Source organism: Dioscorea cayenensis, chromosome 3 (genome assembly GCF_009730915.1).
Source record: "Dioscorea cayenensis subsp. rotundata cultivar TDr96_F1 chromosome 3, TDr96_F1_v2_PseudoChromosome.rev07_lg8_w22 25.fasta, whole genome shotgun sequence".
In the NCBI taxonomy this organism is placed as follows: domain Eukaryota; kingdom Viridiplantae; phylum Streptophyta; class Magnoliopsida; order Dioscoreales; family Dioscoreaceae; genus Dioscorea; species Dioscorea cayenensis.
This window is the reverse complement of record NC_052473.1, coordinates 3,143,796-3,161,319: the sequence shown is the minus strand read 5'-3', so window position 1 is coordinate 3,161,319 and position 17,524 is coordinate 3,143,796. Positions and strand designations below refer to the sequence as shown.

Below are 17,524 nucleotides of genomic sequence, written 5' to 3'. Positions count from 1 at the left end.
CCTCTCAAATTTAAGTATTTTTAATATTTTTTTATTTGATAGTTTATTTGTGAGTAACTCTAATATAAAAGTAGTTGACGTTGACAGTAATGACCATAAGCTTTTTTAAGTCGAAACACATAATATTAAATGAGAAGGTTAGATATTAAATAGGTAAAACAAATATTAAATGAAAAAAATAACATTTTAAGTGAAAACTTATATGGTTACATGTAAACACACAATGTTAAATAAAAACTATAATTATTAAGCGGGAAGTACATGTTTAAGATAAAGTAAACTGAGAGTGAACTGCAATGACGGAAAAAAAAGTGTACTTAAAAAAGGACTATTTGGGAAATTCATGTCAGCGGGGTTGTTTAGGAAGTTTTGAAATTTTCAAGAGGCTAAAAAGTAACTTTCCCATATTTTTATAATAAAAATATTATTTTTTATCAATTTTATAATAGTATGGAAGTCATATATAAATGTCATTATGAATATGCAGTATAGGTAGCAGCACAGTAAGGATGGAGGTATGGCTGTAGGTGTTTTGAAGGCGATGGTGTGATGAAGAAGGGAAGAGCAAGGGTGTAAGCATGGCACTGTACCAAGCTGGGAAGGTGGTGTCGGCATATGGTGAGGAGATGAGTATGTTCTCAGTGTTTTGGGGTGGTTAAGTTAGTTGGTATGTTTTGAGAGAAACTAATATTATATGTACTAAATCTCTTGTGTTCAGTGATTAGCCAATGCTGGAGCAGGTTAAGATTGGGTGTTGACTAATAGGTAAGTTAGTGGAATGGTAGCCAATGGGTGTTGCATTTTGTGTTTCTCTGTTTGTAACTTTTTGAATATAAATATGTGGTGGTTTGTTGGCTTCAAATCTTTTACTAGTCCACTAAAGTCCACTTCTTTTTAGCTATCTTTGACTGGAGAAAACTATGAGATAACACACAAGCATTTCATCAAACACTTGGAGTACCAGCACTCCGGTGTCCCTCTCTTAGCCGTCAGTCCTTGTGTTCACGGGACAAGAGTACGACAGGTGGAGCTTGCGGATGAAGACTGTCTTCAGGTTCCAGGTGTTGTGGGACTTGGTAGAGAAGGGCATGATGGAGTCGAAGGATGAGGCCGTTGAACGAGAGAACCGGAAGCGAGACGCGAAGGCACTGTGTTTGATTCAGCAAGTGGTGGACGGCTCAAACTTGGACTACATCGCAGAAGCTAAATCAGCTTATGAGGCTTGGGAAATTTTGAGGAAACACTGCCAAGGAATGTCTAAAGTGTTATTTATGAGGATCCAAGCTCTCCGACAAAGCTTCGAGACTCTGCAAATGGGAGATGACGAGGGAGTTCAGGAGTACATATCTCTCGGGTTATTACAATTACCAACCAAATTAAGGCTCTTGGGCACAAGCTTAAGGAGCCTGATGTTGTGTCCAAGATACTTCGGAGCCTAGCATCGAAGTTTGACTGAGTTGCTATTGCCATTGAAGATTCGAAGAAGATCTCGAAGCTCACTCTAGACGATCTCTGTGGTACACTACAAGCTCACGAGGTGAAAGTGAATCGTGCAGCTGGGAAGATTGTTAAGAAAGCCCTCCATGTCAAGTGCGAGCATCCTATCCTTAATTACAACAAAGGTAGAGGTGCTGGGAGCTCATGGGGTGATGGCAGAGGTCACGTGAGGTCGTTTGTTCACTGGAGAGGAAGAGCTGGGGTTGGTCGTGGAAGAGGTTTTGATAACAGGAGTCATATCCAGTGCTTTCAATGCAAGAGATTTGGGCGTATAAAAGCTAAATGCAAAGCAAAAGAGAAGCAATCAAAGAAGGGGCTAACCTTGCAGCAGAAGAGAACAACACTGAGAGTCTCTTCATGGCGAGCAGTTCTATTGGTGATTTACCCAGCACAGTATGGTGGAATGACTCCGGTTGTTCTAATGACATGATCGGGGATAGGTTGCTGTTCAGTAACCTTGATGAATCATTGAAGGTCACTGTAAGGCTCAGAGATGATAAAGAAATGAAGGTGTGTGGAGTAGGGACAGTGACTGTCAAAACAAAGTCAGGAACTGATAAGAAGCTACATGGAGTTCAGTATGTGCCGGGACTGGCACATAACCTTCTAATTGTTGGTTTAAACTAATTTTTATTATTTTATCTCATAATATATAATAAAATTAATTTTTTAAAAATATTATATCTTTAAAGTTGATAAATAGCTTGTTTTATCTAATCTTAATTTTACCTTAATTTTTATAGAAAATTAAAAAAAAATTATTAATTTTTTTTAAAAAAAATTCATATAATTATATTCATACATCACACGGGAGTAACACTAGTATTACTAAAAGTCTAAAACATTATTAATAAATACCAAAAATATATATATTTTTTACATCCAAATATTAGGTCCTTATAATCTTATATTCATATTGAATTTTTTAAATATATAAATAAATAATCATATAAGTTATTTACAATATATATATATTATTAAAAATTGGGGAATCCCTGTGGGGATCCCCGTGAGGAGCGGGGTGGGGAATGCCCTCCCCGCCTCGCGGGATTTTCCCCCGTTCCCCGCCCCGCGCGGGGAGGGGGGTTATTTCGGGGAATTCCCGCCCCGCCGGGGCGGGTCCCCGCGGGGAACGGGGATTCCCCGCCCCATTTACATCCCTATAGTGGAGTAGCAAGAAGAGCAATTTCATACCTTGAACTTGTACACATAGACCTCTGTGGTCCTATGAGTGAAGGCTCATTGGGAGGAAACAAGTATTTCATCTTACTTGTTGATGATTACAGAAGGTGGTGCTCAGTGTTCTTCATTTAAAACAAATCTGAAGCCTTCACAAAGTTTCAACTCTTTCATGCACTTGTGGAGTGGCAGACAGGCATAAAACTGAAGGCCTTGAGGAGTGATCGAGGTGGGGAATTCTCCTCAAATGAATTCCAAGAGTATTGTGACAAGTTTGGAATCAAAAGGGAGTTCACAGCTCCTTACACACCACAACAAAACGGGATTGTGGAGCGCAAAAACAAAACTGTAGTTGAGATTGCAAGAGGGCTACTCAAGACTGGAGAACTGCCTGTCAAATTCTGGGGAGAAGCAGTGGCTACTGCAGTGCATCTCATAAACGAATCCCCTACAATTACACTGCGAGATAAGACCTCGTATGAAGCTTGGCATGGAGTTAAACCCACTGTAAGTTATCTTAGAGTGTTTGGATGTATTGCTTTTGCATTAATTCCATCGCATAAGTTGTAAAAGCTTAATGATAAGTTTGAGAAATGTGTTTTTATTGACTACTGTTCAGAAGCCAAAGCATACAAGTTGTATAACCCCATTACTTGTAAGATCATTGTTGCACATATAAATTGCATTATAAACATCATGCATTTAGCTAGTATTCATGTGTCTTTCCTTGTTTTTATGGTCATTTCCCTTTCTCCTTGTACAATCTACTTTTTCTAGTTGTTTTCATTGTAAGAAGCTGGAATTGGCTGAGAAACCTGGAGACTGGGAAGAAACACAGCCTATATGTGGTCTGCGAGAAGTACCTATGGTTCATAAAGTGACTGGGGCCCAGCTTTTATCTTTTGGCTATAAAAAGGACCATAAAGGGGCTTTAGGAAAAGGAGGAAGGTGAGGAAAAGGGGCTGGCGGCTGGAAAGGCAAAAGGGAAGCTTTGAAGACCTGGAGAAAGTTGAAGAAGGAGGGGAGAGCTGAAAATTGAAGATCAAACCCTGTGGACATCATAGGGAGTCCTCTCAGCTTGCTGTGCTACTTTCTGCAGAATTACTATTCTTTCTATCTTTTTCTTTGTAACTGAGATGGTGTGTGAGTAGAACTTTTCTTAGGTTTGGGATTAACCCAAGGTGTTTTGTGTATGATGTGTTGACACTTTTGTATGGATCTTTTATGCTTAATGGTAGATTTCTTGAGCTGATTTCTGATTTGAGTACACAACTTGTGATTGTGAAAGCATTGCTTGCTATCTTAGAGATCTAGGTTGGCTGAGAGGTTAACTTGGGTCTTGGAACCTCTTTAATCACCCTGAATATACCGAAAGGTAATTCTTGAGGGTCTTTGCCTTAATCACTGTACTTAATCAGGTTTTGAAGAGGTTTATCTACCACGAAAGTAGGAGGTAGCCTAATCAAGATCTAACTTGTTATCTCTTGAAAGAGAGTGACAAGTAGTTTAGAATTAATGCCCTTCAAGAGATCTACCCAATTATAACCTAGATCCAACACATCGTTCATATTATACCTTATGGTGAGTTCCCAAACCCAAGTTTATATTAGCCTGAAGTACGATCCGCAGCCCTGTGTCCCTTCAGCCCTGATTGTGTTTCATTCCTTGTTTCTTGTTGTTCTTAATTCTCATCTTTTTAATTGTCTAGATAACCTCTTGTTGCAATAGGTTGGTAATTACACTTGGTCCTCGTGGGATCGATACTTATTTACTACTTGGCAAAAAACCGTGCGCTTGCGGTTGTGCAACAAGTTCTTGGCGCCGTTGCCGGGGACTATAGTGTGATATTAATTGAATTGCAACCTGGTTAGACTAGGCATTTTATTCTCTGTTTTTCCCATTTAGTCCAACTCTTTTAACTTGTTTTCTTTACAGGTCAATTCTCATTCTATGCAAAGAAATAGAAGTCTTGGAAGTCTGTTAGAACCAGATCAAGAATTTGAGAGGGATTTTCGATTTCAATATCAAAGGAAAGCTAAGCTTAAAGAGTCCTCACAAGCATCAAACATGGAGGATAATAGTAAAACTTTGAAGGAATTTGCAGCCCCGAGTGCTCAAGGATTGCATTCCAGCATTGCAATGCCACCGGTTGAAGCAAACAATTTTCAGCTGCAGCCAGCACTCATGTCATTAATTCAGCAGAATCAGTTTGGAGGTTCACCAGTAGAAGATCCACACCTCCATCTCTCTGTTTTTCTCGAATACTGCGACACTGTTAAGCTCAATGGAGTCCCACAGAATGCAGTTAGACTCAGACTTTTTCCATTCTCTTTACGGGACAAGGCTCGAGCTTGGTTACATTCACTACCTGAAGGCTCTATCAAAACATGGGATCAATTGCTCCAAGTTTTTCTTTCTAAGTATTTCCCGCCAAGCAAAACAGCTCAGTTGAGGAACCAAATCACTGGTTTTTATCAAAAGGATGGTGAATCACTGTATGAAGCTTGGGATAGATTCAAGGAGCTTATGAGACTATGCCCACACCATGGCTTGGAGAAATGGCTGGTTGTGCAAACCTTCTACAGTGGATTAAACTATAACTCTCGCATTTCAGATGATGCTGCATCAGGAGGAGCTTTGATGAACAAAAAAGTGGATGATGTCTATAATTTAATTGAAGACATGGCTCTTAACCATTGCCAATGGGCAAGTGAAAGACGCACCGCTCCAAAACCTACAGGAAGACATGAGGTGGAGACCTTAAACTTAATTGCAGCCAAGGTGGATGCTTTAACTCAAAAATTTGACAAACTGAATGCTCCAAGTGCCGCCAATGCTACATGTGAAATCTGTGGTTCCACAGGACATCTAGCTGTAAACTGTCAACTGATCGCATCCCCCTCTTCAGAACCATCAGTGGAGCAAATGAACTATCTCAATTTCAGTCAAAGACCCGTCAATGATCCATTCTCCAACACCTACAACCCTGGTTGGCGAAATCATCCTAATCTTTCCTACAAGAGCAATCAACCTCACTTTGATCAAAACCACAACTCTAATGTTCCTAAACAGCCACCAGGATTTCAGCAGAGAATTTCCAATCCACAACCAGTGCAGAAATCAAATTTAGAGACCCTGCTAGAGAATTTTGTTGTAACACAAGCCAAACGGAATGAAGAGTTTAAGCAACAAGGTCAAGTTATGAATGAAGCAATTCGGCAGCTTACCTCCAAGGTTGATTCCTTGGCAACCCACAACAAAATGCTAGAAAATCAAATTGCTCAACAAGCAAGTTCTTCATCAAGACCCCCAGGGATGTTTCCAGGAAAACCAGAAATTAACCCAAGCGAGCACTGCAAAGCTATAACTCTAAGGAGTGGAAAGCAATTGGAAGATCCCAAGTTAAAACAAGCAGAAAATGAAAACATTAGGGTGAATCCTGCTGAGGAAAATGATACACAACAGCAAACGGCTGAACACAACAGTGGAGATGCAGAAAAAGTTGATGAAACACCGAGGTATATACCTCCAAAGCCTTACATACCACCTGTGTCATTTCCACAAAGGTTAGCCAAGGCTAAGTTGGACAAACAATTTGGAAAGTTTCTGGAAGTTCTCAAGAAGCTATACGTCAATGTTCCTTTCATAGAAGCTTTGCAACAAATGCCATCATACGCGAAATTTTTAAAAGATATTCTGTCCAAGAAAAGGAGATTAGAGGATTATGAAACAGTGGCATTAACGGAGGAGTGGAGTGCATTAATCCAAAACAAATTGCCTCCAAAAACTGAAGGACCCAGGCAGCTTCTCGATTCCATGTGAAATTGGGGCAGCAAGCTTTGAGAAAGCTCTATGTGATCTAGGTGCAAGTGTAAGCTTGATGCCTTTGTCAATGTGCAAGAAACTAGACATGGGAGAGTTAAAGCCGACAACAATTTCCTTGCAACTCGTGGATCGATCCGTCAAACATCCAATAGGTATTCTTGAAGATATCCCAATCAAGGTCGGTAAGTTCTTTGTACCCGCTGACTTTGTGGTGTTAGAAATGGAGGAAGACACTCAAATTCCAATCATTCTTGGGAGACCCTTCTTGGCAACTACAGGGGCACTTATTGATGTTAAAAATGGCAAGCTTTCTTTAACTGTTGGTGAAGAAAAAGTAGAATTTGATTTGGCTAACTCTGTTAAACACTCTTTTGTTGAAAGTTCATGTTGTAGGGTTGATCTACTTGAACAAGCTATCAAAGAGGAGTTGCCAAAACACATTTCCAAAGACCCTGTCCAATTGTGTTTGGTACAAGATGAGCAGGAAGATAATGAAGATGGTGAGAATGAGAAATGTGCACAGCTGCTGCAGTCTAAGAAATTTCTGCAACACTAGCAGCTCATAACTGAAATTTTGGAACCAGTTTCCACAATACACAACCCAGAAGACTGCAAAGCTCCAAAGGTAGAACTAAAACCTCTTCCATCCACTCTCAGGTATGAATTTCTTGGACCTAATTCCACATATCCTGTGATTATTAATGCTGACCTAAGCATGGCAGAATTTGAAAAACTTCTCAATGAGCTTAAACTGCACCAAAAAGCCATAGGATACACAATAGATGACTTGAAAGGAATACAACCATCAATTTGCATGCACAAAATTCTACTTGAACCTGATTTTATACCTTCTATTGAGCACCAAAGAAGACTAAACCCCAATATGAAGGAAGTTGTTAGGAAAGAGGTGCTTAAATTGCTTGATGCCGGTGTGATTTACCCAATTTCCGATAGTGAGTGGGTCAGCCCTGTGCAAGTAGTTCCAGAAAAAGGAGGCATGACTGTTTTGAAAAATGAAAATGATGAATTAATCCCAACTAGAACGGTCACGGGTTGGAGGATGTGCATAGATTATAGGAAATTGAACAAAGCAACAAGGAAAGACCACTACCCACTCCCTTTTATAGATCAAATGCTAGAAAGGTTGGCTAAACACTCTCATTTTTGTTACTTAGATGGATTTTCTGGTTTTTACCAAATTCCTATCCATCCTAGTGACCAACACAAGACCACATTCACTTGCACTTACGACACTTTTGCCTATAGGAGGATGCCATTTGGTCTTTGTAATGCTCCCGCCACCTTTCAACGTTGCATGACAGCAATTTTTCAGATTTTATTGAAAACATCATGGAGATTTTTATGGATGACTTTTCGGTGTATGGCACAACCTTTGATGAATGCTTAGCTAACTTGTCTAAAGTGCTATACAGGTGTCAATAAATGAACCTCATCCTTAACTGGGAGAAGTGCCATTTCATGGTACAGGACGGTATCGTGCTGGGACATGTGGTATCCGAACGTGGCATTGAAGTAGACAAAGCGAAGGTGGAAGTCATAGAGAGAATGCAACCACCAACCACAGTTAAAGCAGTCCGTAGTTTCCTAGGACATGCAGGATTCTACCGGCGCTTTATAAAGGATTTCTCCAAAATTGCAAAACCCTTAACCAATTTGTTGGCTAATGATGTTCCTTTTGATTTTGATAATAACTGTTTGGATGCATTTTGCAGGTTGAAAAAGGCATTAACTACTGCACCAATAATTCAGCCACCCAATTGGGAGTTACCCTTTGAAATCATGTGCGACGCAAGTGACTACGCTGTCGGAGCTGTGCTTGGGCAACGGAAAGAAAAGAAATTGAACGCAATCTATTATGCAAGCAAGGCTTTAGACGAAGCGCAAGTCAATTATGCCACAACAGAAAAGGAACTCTTGGCGGTTGTGTTTTCTTTTGACAAATTCAGGTCCTATCTCATTGGCTCCAAAGTGATAGTATACACAGATCATGCTGCGATCAAATATCTCCTAAGCAAGAAGGATGCAAAGCCAAGGCTAATTAGGTGGATTCTCCTCCTTCAAGAATTCGATCTTGAGATTCGTGATAAGAAAGGTGCAGAAAATGTGGTAGCCGACCACCTCTCAAGATTGCATCAAGTTGTGGAAAAGAATGGAGAGAATGAGCTGGCTATTAACGATACATTTCCTGATGAACAGCTGCTGAGAATTTCCACAATTGACACTCCATGGTATGCAGATTTTGTGAACTACCTAGTTTGTGGAATTCTGCCACCAGACCTGAAATTCCAGCAGAAGAAAAAGTTCTTTTCAGACTTGAGACACTATTTTTGGGATGAACCATTTCTTTACAAACGATGTGCTGATGGAATACTTCGAAGGTGTATCCCTGAAGATGAAGCAGAAAAAGTCCTGTTCCATTGTCACTCTTCATCTTATGGTGGTCACTGTAGCTCTTCAAAAACTGCAGCCAAAATACTTCAAGCTGGGTTCTATTGGCCTACACTTTTCAAAGACACGAGGAGATTTGTGCTTGCTTGTTATCGTTGTCAAAGAACAGGAAACATTTCAAGAAGGCATGAAATGCCTCTTAATTACATCCTTGAAGTGGAAATCTTTGACGTTTGGGGAATAGATTACATGGGGCCGTTTGCATCTTCATGCAACAACAGATATATTCTTGTGGCTGTGGATTACATTTCCAAATGGGTTGAAGCTGTTCCATCCCCAACAAACGATGCCCGGACTGTAATTAAGCTCTTCAAACGGGTAATTTTTCCAAGATTCGGAGTTCCTAGAGCTGTCATAAGTGATGGAGGATCACACTTCATAGAAAGACAATTTGAAAGCCTCCTTAGAAAATATGGGGTAACACATAAGATCGCCACACCATACCACCCTCAAACAAGTGGGTAGGCTGAAATTTCAAATAGGGAGATCAAAAACATACTTGAGAAAACGGTTTCAACAACAAGAAAGGATTGGTCACTGAAACTTGATGATGCCTTATGGGCATATAGAACAACTTACAAGACCCCAATTGGCATGACACTATTTCATTTAATTTATGGCAAGGCTTGTCATTTGCCGGTTGAATTGGAACACAAGGCATTTTGGGCAGTTAAAGCTCTCAATTTTGATATGAAGACAGCTGGAGATAAGAGGAAGCTTCAATTACAAGAACTGGAAGAATTAAGATTGGATGCCTATGAAAATTCGAAGATGTACAAGGAAAGAACCAAATTATGGCATGACAAGCGATTTTTTTCGAGAGAATTTCGAGAAGGAGATTTGGTCCCGCTTTTTAATTCACGACTCAAGCTTTTTTTCCGTGGAAATTAAAGGTCGAGATGGTTAGGACCTTTTGCGATGACCAAGGTCTTCCCAGATGTAGCCTGTTGAGGTTCACGAGACAACAACAGTGCACTTTCAAGGTTAATGGGCAAAGACTGAAGCATTATATTGTTGGAGAACCTATTGAGGAAGGGAGAACTTATGTTCTCTCTAACTCCTCCCATCATTGAATAAATGAATAAAAAGGGGTCGTGCTCGTGACCTTAAACGAGCTCTTGTTTTTCCTTTTGATTTTCGCTTTTTGTTTTTAATTTTTTTCCGTCATGTTACAAATTTTCAATTATATTAGCTGATTTAAGTTCAACTATTTTCTGCAGGTTCAGGGTTGTCCCAGAGCTCCTTTCAGCTTCTCTGATGTTTAATTGTACAGCTAGATCACCAGCAGCCGCAGACTCATCAGGTTCACCTGGTATGAAACACAACCGGAGTGCGTCAGGGAACACAGGTGTGGATCGTGCATGGATCGGAAGAATCCGTAGCGCTTTTTTTCCCTCCAAATTTTCCAGTCTTCTGCTCCCAATCCCAATGTCCACTCCCACTTTCCACCCACCCCCATCACTTTTTTTCGCTCGCCCCCAAGACCCGACCTAAACACTACCTATGCCTTTCCCCATGATCTTCTTTGTCCTTGCCTTTTACTCCACATTACCTTTTTTTCCTACTACCAAGACACTCTCATAACTCTCCCATCCCATCAACTATCCATCATCCCATCTCCAAAGATTCACATATTTTTAACACGACTCCCACTTTTTCTCTCAAAGATCAAACCATCAACCTAAAAACTCCATTACTAACTCCATTACCAACCCCCATTCTCACCGGCCTTTTTCACAATCTCACCCCGAGTTCCAGCCCGGCAAAGACTATCATCATGCGGACTCAGAGAACCCAGACGCAGCACTGCCGCAACCGACTCCGAGGACCCGACCCTGCAAACTCCTCCGGCGAGCCACCCCAACATTGAACAGTTGCTTAACGCTTCCACTCACCACATCATATTCAAGGATGCTTTCCAAAGGAATAGGTACCGAGTTCTTTTTAAACGGAAAATCATCCCAACCAGGTATGTTGATGACAATCTTCTCCGCACCTTGGGTATCCTTGATGATGTATATTGGATGGTAGGCAACCTAGGGTGGACCGCATTTGTCAACATGAGATTCCCCACTTATGAACGCCTCACCCTAGAGTTCTTAAGTTCAGTTGATGTCCATGTCCTGTACGGTCCAGGTAGAGAGGAAGGTAAAATCACATTTAGACTCCTCAACCAGGATTTTAAGCTTAATCTGGCTCAATTTAACCACATTTTCGGTCTTCCAACCGGTGGTGACTGCAGGACACCTAAAGACTTTGATGCCACTGATTTTTGGCACACCCTCACTAATGAACCCAAATTTGAACCTTCAACTGCTAGGGCTACCAGTCTTAGGAATCAATGTTTCCGCTACATCCACCATATTATGGCCCTTTCTTTGTTTGGTCGTGGTGAGTGTGAGGCCATTGTTAGGCAGTCCGAGCTCATATTTCTCTGGGCAATGCTCCACAACACCCCTTTAGACACTGGTTCCCACTTGGCTCGTCAAATTGCATAATTAGGCAAGGCTTCCTCAGGAGACATTATCCTTGGTGGTCTTATTACTCCTATTGCCTTTGCTTTTCGTTGTGACCTGTCTCCGTTTCAGAGTATCCCAGGCAATATTCGGTTGGACATGGAAGCTTGCATTGCTATGAAGATGATCGTCAAAGAAGCTGATGTCCACTATCTTATTCTCAAAGGGACACAACGTTATCCTCTTCCCGACCCTGAGCAGACCACTGTCCACCGCTGCGACAATTGGGGATTTCCTGGCCTGAACCCTCATGCACCACAACATGCTAGAAATCCCCCTGCAGAACAAGCTCCACAACCCTCGCGGCAAGTTCTACAAACTGCAGACTATCTCCCACGCATCATGACTGCCCTTGACTCCATTGCTGCTGAACAACAAGCACAGCGGCCAATCTTAAACCGGCTTCAGCAGCAAACTAATTCAATCTACGAATGGCTAGTCGAGCAAGGCCACTTTCCTTCTCCACGGTAGCCCGGTCAGTTCCACACTCCCCACTTGCTTACTTTTCTTTATTAACTCGTTAACATTGAGGACAATGCTTAAAGTAGGCTTGGGGGAGTTAGTAGTTAGTTTAGTAGCTACATCCTTTCATACATCCCTTCATGCACTTGCATTTGCATATTTATCTTGAAAAAAAAAAAAAGACTTGTCATTAGAAATCCTATGATGAATTGTGTAGCATGACACAAAAAGGCCATGGAATAGATTTTCTTATCTAATAGTGATTGAATCGCGCACTTGCATTTGCATGAGTCTAACTTTGCTAATCTCATTGCTTACGATCTTGCATTTTTAATTTAGTATATACATTTGCAATGGATTCTTCTTGAGATTTTTGTGATCCCATAGCATTCTCTTTGCCTAAGTTAAGTTCTCAAATAAGAGGGAAATGATATAGGTGATGTTTTTGAATTTTTGAATTGAAAACCCGAAAAATGAGAGGTCTATGGCAAAGACTCCTCGCTTTTCATGGGCTATTTGCTATCGATACATGAGTGCATTTATGTAGGATTGTAACAAGTAGAAGGGTGGCTCTTGTGCCTAACCCGCATGTGCACCCTTCGAAAAAAAATAGAAAAATCAAATCCTATGTTAGTCGGACAAAGAATTGAGATCAATGAATGGTTAAAGAAATCCTATTGATCCCTCTAATAAGCAACTTGGCATGGATTGTGTAAGGGAGTTCTATGAAGTCTCTAAGACTCATTGCATCTATATATCCTATCTTAAATTTCAGGACCATTTGCATGTGAGGTGAATCAAGTTCTTTTGTGATGCTCGTGTACAGTCTATCCTATGGGAGAAGCTGAATTACTCCATGACCTTTATGAACTCTATTCATAAGTTATGCTTGTGTCCTGTGCTAGATAATGTCATTATTTGAATTATGTTAACTTCCCTTGTCATGTTGTCTAAATTGTAACATTGCTTGAGGGCAAGCAAAATTCAGGCTTGGGGGAGTTTGTTGCACATATAAATTGCATTATAAACATCATGCATTTAGCTAGTATTCATGCATATTTCCTAGTTTTTATAGTCATTTCCCTTTCTCCTTGTACAATCTACTTTTTCTAGTTATTTTCATTGTAGGAAGCTGGAATTGGGTCGAGAAACCCGAGATCGGGAAGAAACACGACCCTATATGTGGTCTCATGAGAAGTACCGTGGTCCATAAAGTGATCGGGGCCCACTTTTTATCTTTTGGCTATAAAAAAAGGACAATAAAGGGGCTTTAGGAAAAAGAGGAAGGTGAGGAAAAGGGGTCATGGTCGGAAAGGCGAAGGGAAGCTTTGAAGACACGGAGAAAGTTGAAGAAGGAGGGGAGAGTCGAAAATTGAAGATCAAACCCACGTGGACATCATAGGGAGTCCTCTCGACTGTCATGTCTGCTTTCTAGTAATTACTATTCTTTCTATCTTTTTTCTTTGTAACTGAGATGGTGTGTGAGTAGAACTTTTCTTAGGTTTGGGATTAGCCCAAGATGTTTTGTGTATGATGTGTTGACACTTTTTGTATGGATCTTTTATGCTTAATGGTAGGTTTCTTGAGTCGATTTTCGATTTGAGTACACAACTTGTGATTGTGAAAGCATTGCTTGCTATCTTAGAGATCTAGGTTGGTCGAGAGGTTAACTTGGGTCTTGGAACCTCTTTAATCACCCCGAATATACCGAAAGGTAATTCTTGAGGGTCTTTGCCTTAATCACTCGTACTTTAATCGGGGTTTTGAAGAGGTTTATCTACCACTAAAGTAGGAGGTAGCCTAATCAAGATCTAACTTGTTATCTCTTGAAAGAGAGTGACAAGTAGTTTAGGATTAATGCCCTTCAAGAGATCTACCCAATTATAACCTAGATCCAACACATCATTCATATTATACCTTGTGGTGAGTTCCCAAACCTAAGTTTATATTAGCCTGAAGTACGATCCGCGACCACGTGTCCCTTCACACGATTGTGTTTCATTCCTTGTTTCTTGTTGTTCTTAATTCTCATCTTTTTAATTGTCTAGATAACCTCTTGTTACAATAGGTTGGTAATTACACTTGGTCCTCGTGGGATCGATACTTATTTACTACTTGGCAAAAACCGTGCGCTTGCAGTTGTGCAACAATCATTGTGAGTAGGGATGTGGTGTTTCATGAGGGGTCTCGGTGGAATTGGGAAGCAAGCAGTTATAAAGAGCCATAGATCTTAATTGAAGAAACAATTAATACCTCAAGTGATGCAATGATTGGCAAGGTTGCTAGTGAAGGGCCATCCTCGCAAGGACAAAGCTCTCAGACTGTACAGATAGATGATACACCTTTAAGGAGGACACGTTCATTATCAGACATCTATAGCATATGTACGTTTGCTCTATGTGCAGGTGATCTAGCAAATTACAATGAAGCAGTGAAGTACAAGGAGTGGCAAGAGGCAATGGATGCAGAAATGGTACCAATTGAGAAGAATAACACATGGGAGCTATGCCAGTTATCTTTGGGCAAACATACAGTGGGACTAAAGTGGATCTACAAATCAAAGGTGAATGCAAAGGGCCAGGTAGTGAAGTTGAAGGCCAGATTGGTGGCCAAGGGGTACTCACAACAGTACGGCGTAGACTATGAAAAAGTCTTCTCGCTGGTTGCCCGACTAGAAACAATGAGGCTAGTGTTAGCATTAGTAGCACATGCAGGATGGCCGATGTATCAATTTGATGTCAAGTCTGCGTTCTTGAATGGAGATATTGAAGAGGAGGTATTTCTAATGCAACCGGAAGACTACACAGCTAAGGGGAGTGAAGGTCTAGTCTATAGATTGAGAAAAGAACTCTACGGCCTAAAATAGGCACCGCGTGCATGGTATAGCAAAATTGATCAACATTTTCGAGAGCAAGGATTCATAAGAAGTGAATGCGAGCACACATTGTATAGAAAGTAGGAGGCAAATGGAAAGAGCCTGCTATTGAGCTTATATGTGGATGATATTGTGTATACAAGCTCATCTACTGCTCTCATTAATCAATTCAAATCAGAAATGATGAAGACCTTTGAAATGTCGGATTTGGGTGAATTAAATTACTTCCTCGGACTCGAGGTTTAGCAAGAATTAGATGGCATTTTTATTAAACATAAGAATTACATTAAAGCCTTATTACATTAACTCAACATGAAGAATTGCAAGCCAGTTATGACTCCAATGGGAGTAAACGATAGATCATAAGGAAGCTCTGAAGTTGAATATGCTGATACAAGAGTGTATAGAAGTCTCATTGGGAAGCTTATGTATCTCACCCACACTCGGCTCGATATCTGTTACTCAGTAAGCTATCTATCCAGGTATATCAATTGTCCGAGTGCTAACCACTTCTCTGCAGTAAAATGGGTGGTGAGGTACCTTGCTGGGACCAAGGACCTTGGGCTATGGTACTCTCGAGGAGATGAAGGAATACTATAGGCATTCTCGGATAGCGATTTGGGGGGAAGGGGGGCTCCCTGACTGGTCAAAAGAGCACAACAGGGATGCTTCTTCGTCTAAGCCAAAGTACAGTCGCATGGAGTTCAAGGAAGTAAGAAATCGTAGCCTTATCAACTACAGAGGCAGAGTACATCGCAGCTACATCAACAACGTGCCAAGTTGTCTTGTTTAGGAGGATTTTATAGGAATGGGCATGAAATTAGCAACTCAACACGTTTGTGGTGCAATAATCAGTCAGCTATTGTTGTAGCCAAGAACCCCACACACAATGGAGGGACAAAAGCACATCGATATGCGCTATCATTTCATCATGGGACTGGTTATAGATAATGTAATTGTTCTTCACCATTGTTCCACAGAGAATCAGCTCGCGGATCTGTTCACTAAGCCACTACCGCCTGAGAAGCATGCGGCCATAAGAAGCTTGATTGGGATGTACACACTTCAATCAAGGGGTAGTGTTGAGAATATGATTGAAGGTGAGTTGTTGGGAGGAGGCATGGAGATGCAGTACAGGTAGCAACACAGTAAGGATGGAGGTATGGATGTGGTTGTTTTGCAGGCGATGGTGTGATCAAGAAGGGAAGAGCAGGGGTGCAAGCATGGCACTGTACCAAGCTAGGATGATGGTGTCGACGTATGGTGAGGAGATGAGTATGTTCTCAGTGTTTTGGGGTGGTTAAGTTAGTTGGTATGTTTTGAGAGAAACTAATATTATACTCCCTCCGTTCCTAAATACATGTCATTTTAAGAAAAATAAATTATTCTAAAATAGTTGTTGTTTTACAATATTAAGGCAATATTTATTCTTTCTTTCCAATTTTACCCATCTTCAATTTCCTAAGTTATATAAATGAAGAGAGGAATATTTATAGTCCAAAAAAAAAAAAACATGGTTTCAAGAGAGGGATAGTTTAATAATTTTGTTGTTTTTTATGTTAAAATTTAGATAATTTAATGTTATTCTTAATTCTTGTGCAACATCCTTAAACGATATGTATTTAAGAACGGAGGGAGTATGTACTTAATCTCTTGTATTCAATGATTAGCCAATGTTGGAGTAGGTTAAGGTTGGGTGTTGACCAATGGGGTAAGTTAGTGGAATGGCAGCCAATGGGTGTTGCATTTTGTGTTTCTCTATCTTGGAACTTTTTGAATATAAATATAATGCTAGTGCTGTGTGGTGGTTGGTTGGCTTCAAATCTTTTACTAGTCCACTAAAGTCCACTTCTTTTTAGCTATCTTTGACTGGAGAAAACTATGAGATAACACCGCAAGTATTACATCAAACACTTGGGGTATTCATAGAACTTATCATCTTCTTCATCTCTACTTGAGATCATTCCTCAACATCTTGCTTTCCTTCAACCCTTTCACCATCTCCTCTATTTGCTCCTTCTTCATAACTGACAAGCTCCCAAATGATATATACACCACTGATCCTTCCTCTTTGGTATCCAACCACTTCATGTATTTCTTCTCATCATCCTTGAAAAGATAATCAAAACTGGATGAGTTGGTTTGTTTTGGTAAAAGTCCAACAAGTATGGTTTTAATCTCAGCACTGGCTGAAGCTAAAGCATTAGTTTCCCATTCCTAGAAGGTTTATCAACACTCTAGGCTTCATATTCCTCTCATGTTCTTTATCTAATATCTCAAATATTTCTCTCATCAATTGCACAACGGAGCCAAAGTAGCTATCGTAATCAGTGACATGAGAAACAGTAACAAGTTTTTGATTTGGAGGGGCATTAATCTCGGCAAGAAAACAGTGAATGAAGGCTCGCCGGGGTACGCTTGGATGAGACTCTCAAAAGCTATGAAAGAAGTGGTAATATGTTGCGAACATGGTGGCTGTCTGCATCCAATAGAAGATGAAAGGGATGTTAGGATCGGGTAAGAGGAAATGTATGAATATTCTCACACAACTCACTCAGGTTCACTGTAAATTGAACTCTTAATGTAAGAACATAATGAAAGGAAGAGATGTGTAGAAGAATAGATAACAGAGATGCTATGAAATTCCTTACTTTCACTTCATTAATTCATTCAAGCATTTAAACAAACAACTGATATGCGT

At 40.4% G+C, this 17,524-nt stretch overlaps 1 protein-coding gene and 1 non-coding gene across 2 annotated transcripts; one reads left to right on the top strand and one right to left on the bottom strand.

Moving 5' to 3' along the window:
* The first annotated feature begins 1,037 nt into the window (after window positions 1–1,037).
* LOC120255849 lies at window positions 1,038–1,927 on the top strand. Its single transcript, XM_039263633.1, has 2 exons — window positions 1,038–1,389; window positions 1,476–1,927. Exons 1-2 carry the CDS (start codon window positions 1,038–1,040, stop codon window positions 1,925–1,927), a joined length of 804 nt encoding a protein of 267 aa, XP_039119567.1.
* Window positions 1,928–5,121: 3,194 nt separating this feature from the next.
* LOC120257797 lies at window positions 5,122–5,228 on the bottom strand. Its single transcript, XR_005535881.1, has one exon. It is a non-coding gene; the product is annotated as a small nucleolar RNA R71 (small nucleolar RNA).
* Between the last annotated feature and the right edge of the window lie 12,296 nt (window positions 5,229–17,524).

Excerpts from the sequence above, each read along its gene's own strand:
- LOC120255849 (XM_039263633.1), top strand. The coding sequence starts at position 1,038 with ATGAAGACTGTCTTCAGGTTCCAGGTGTTGTGGGACTTGGTAGAGAAG. Across the intron at positions 1,390-1,475 it reads AACCAAATTAAGGCTCTTGG|ATTCGAAGAAGATCTCGAAG; the intron begins GCACAAGCTTAA and ends TTGCCATTGAAG.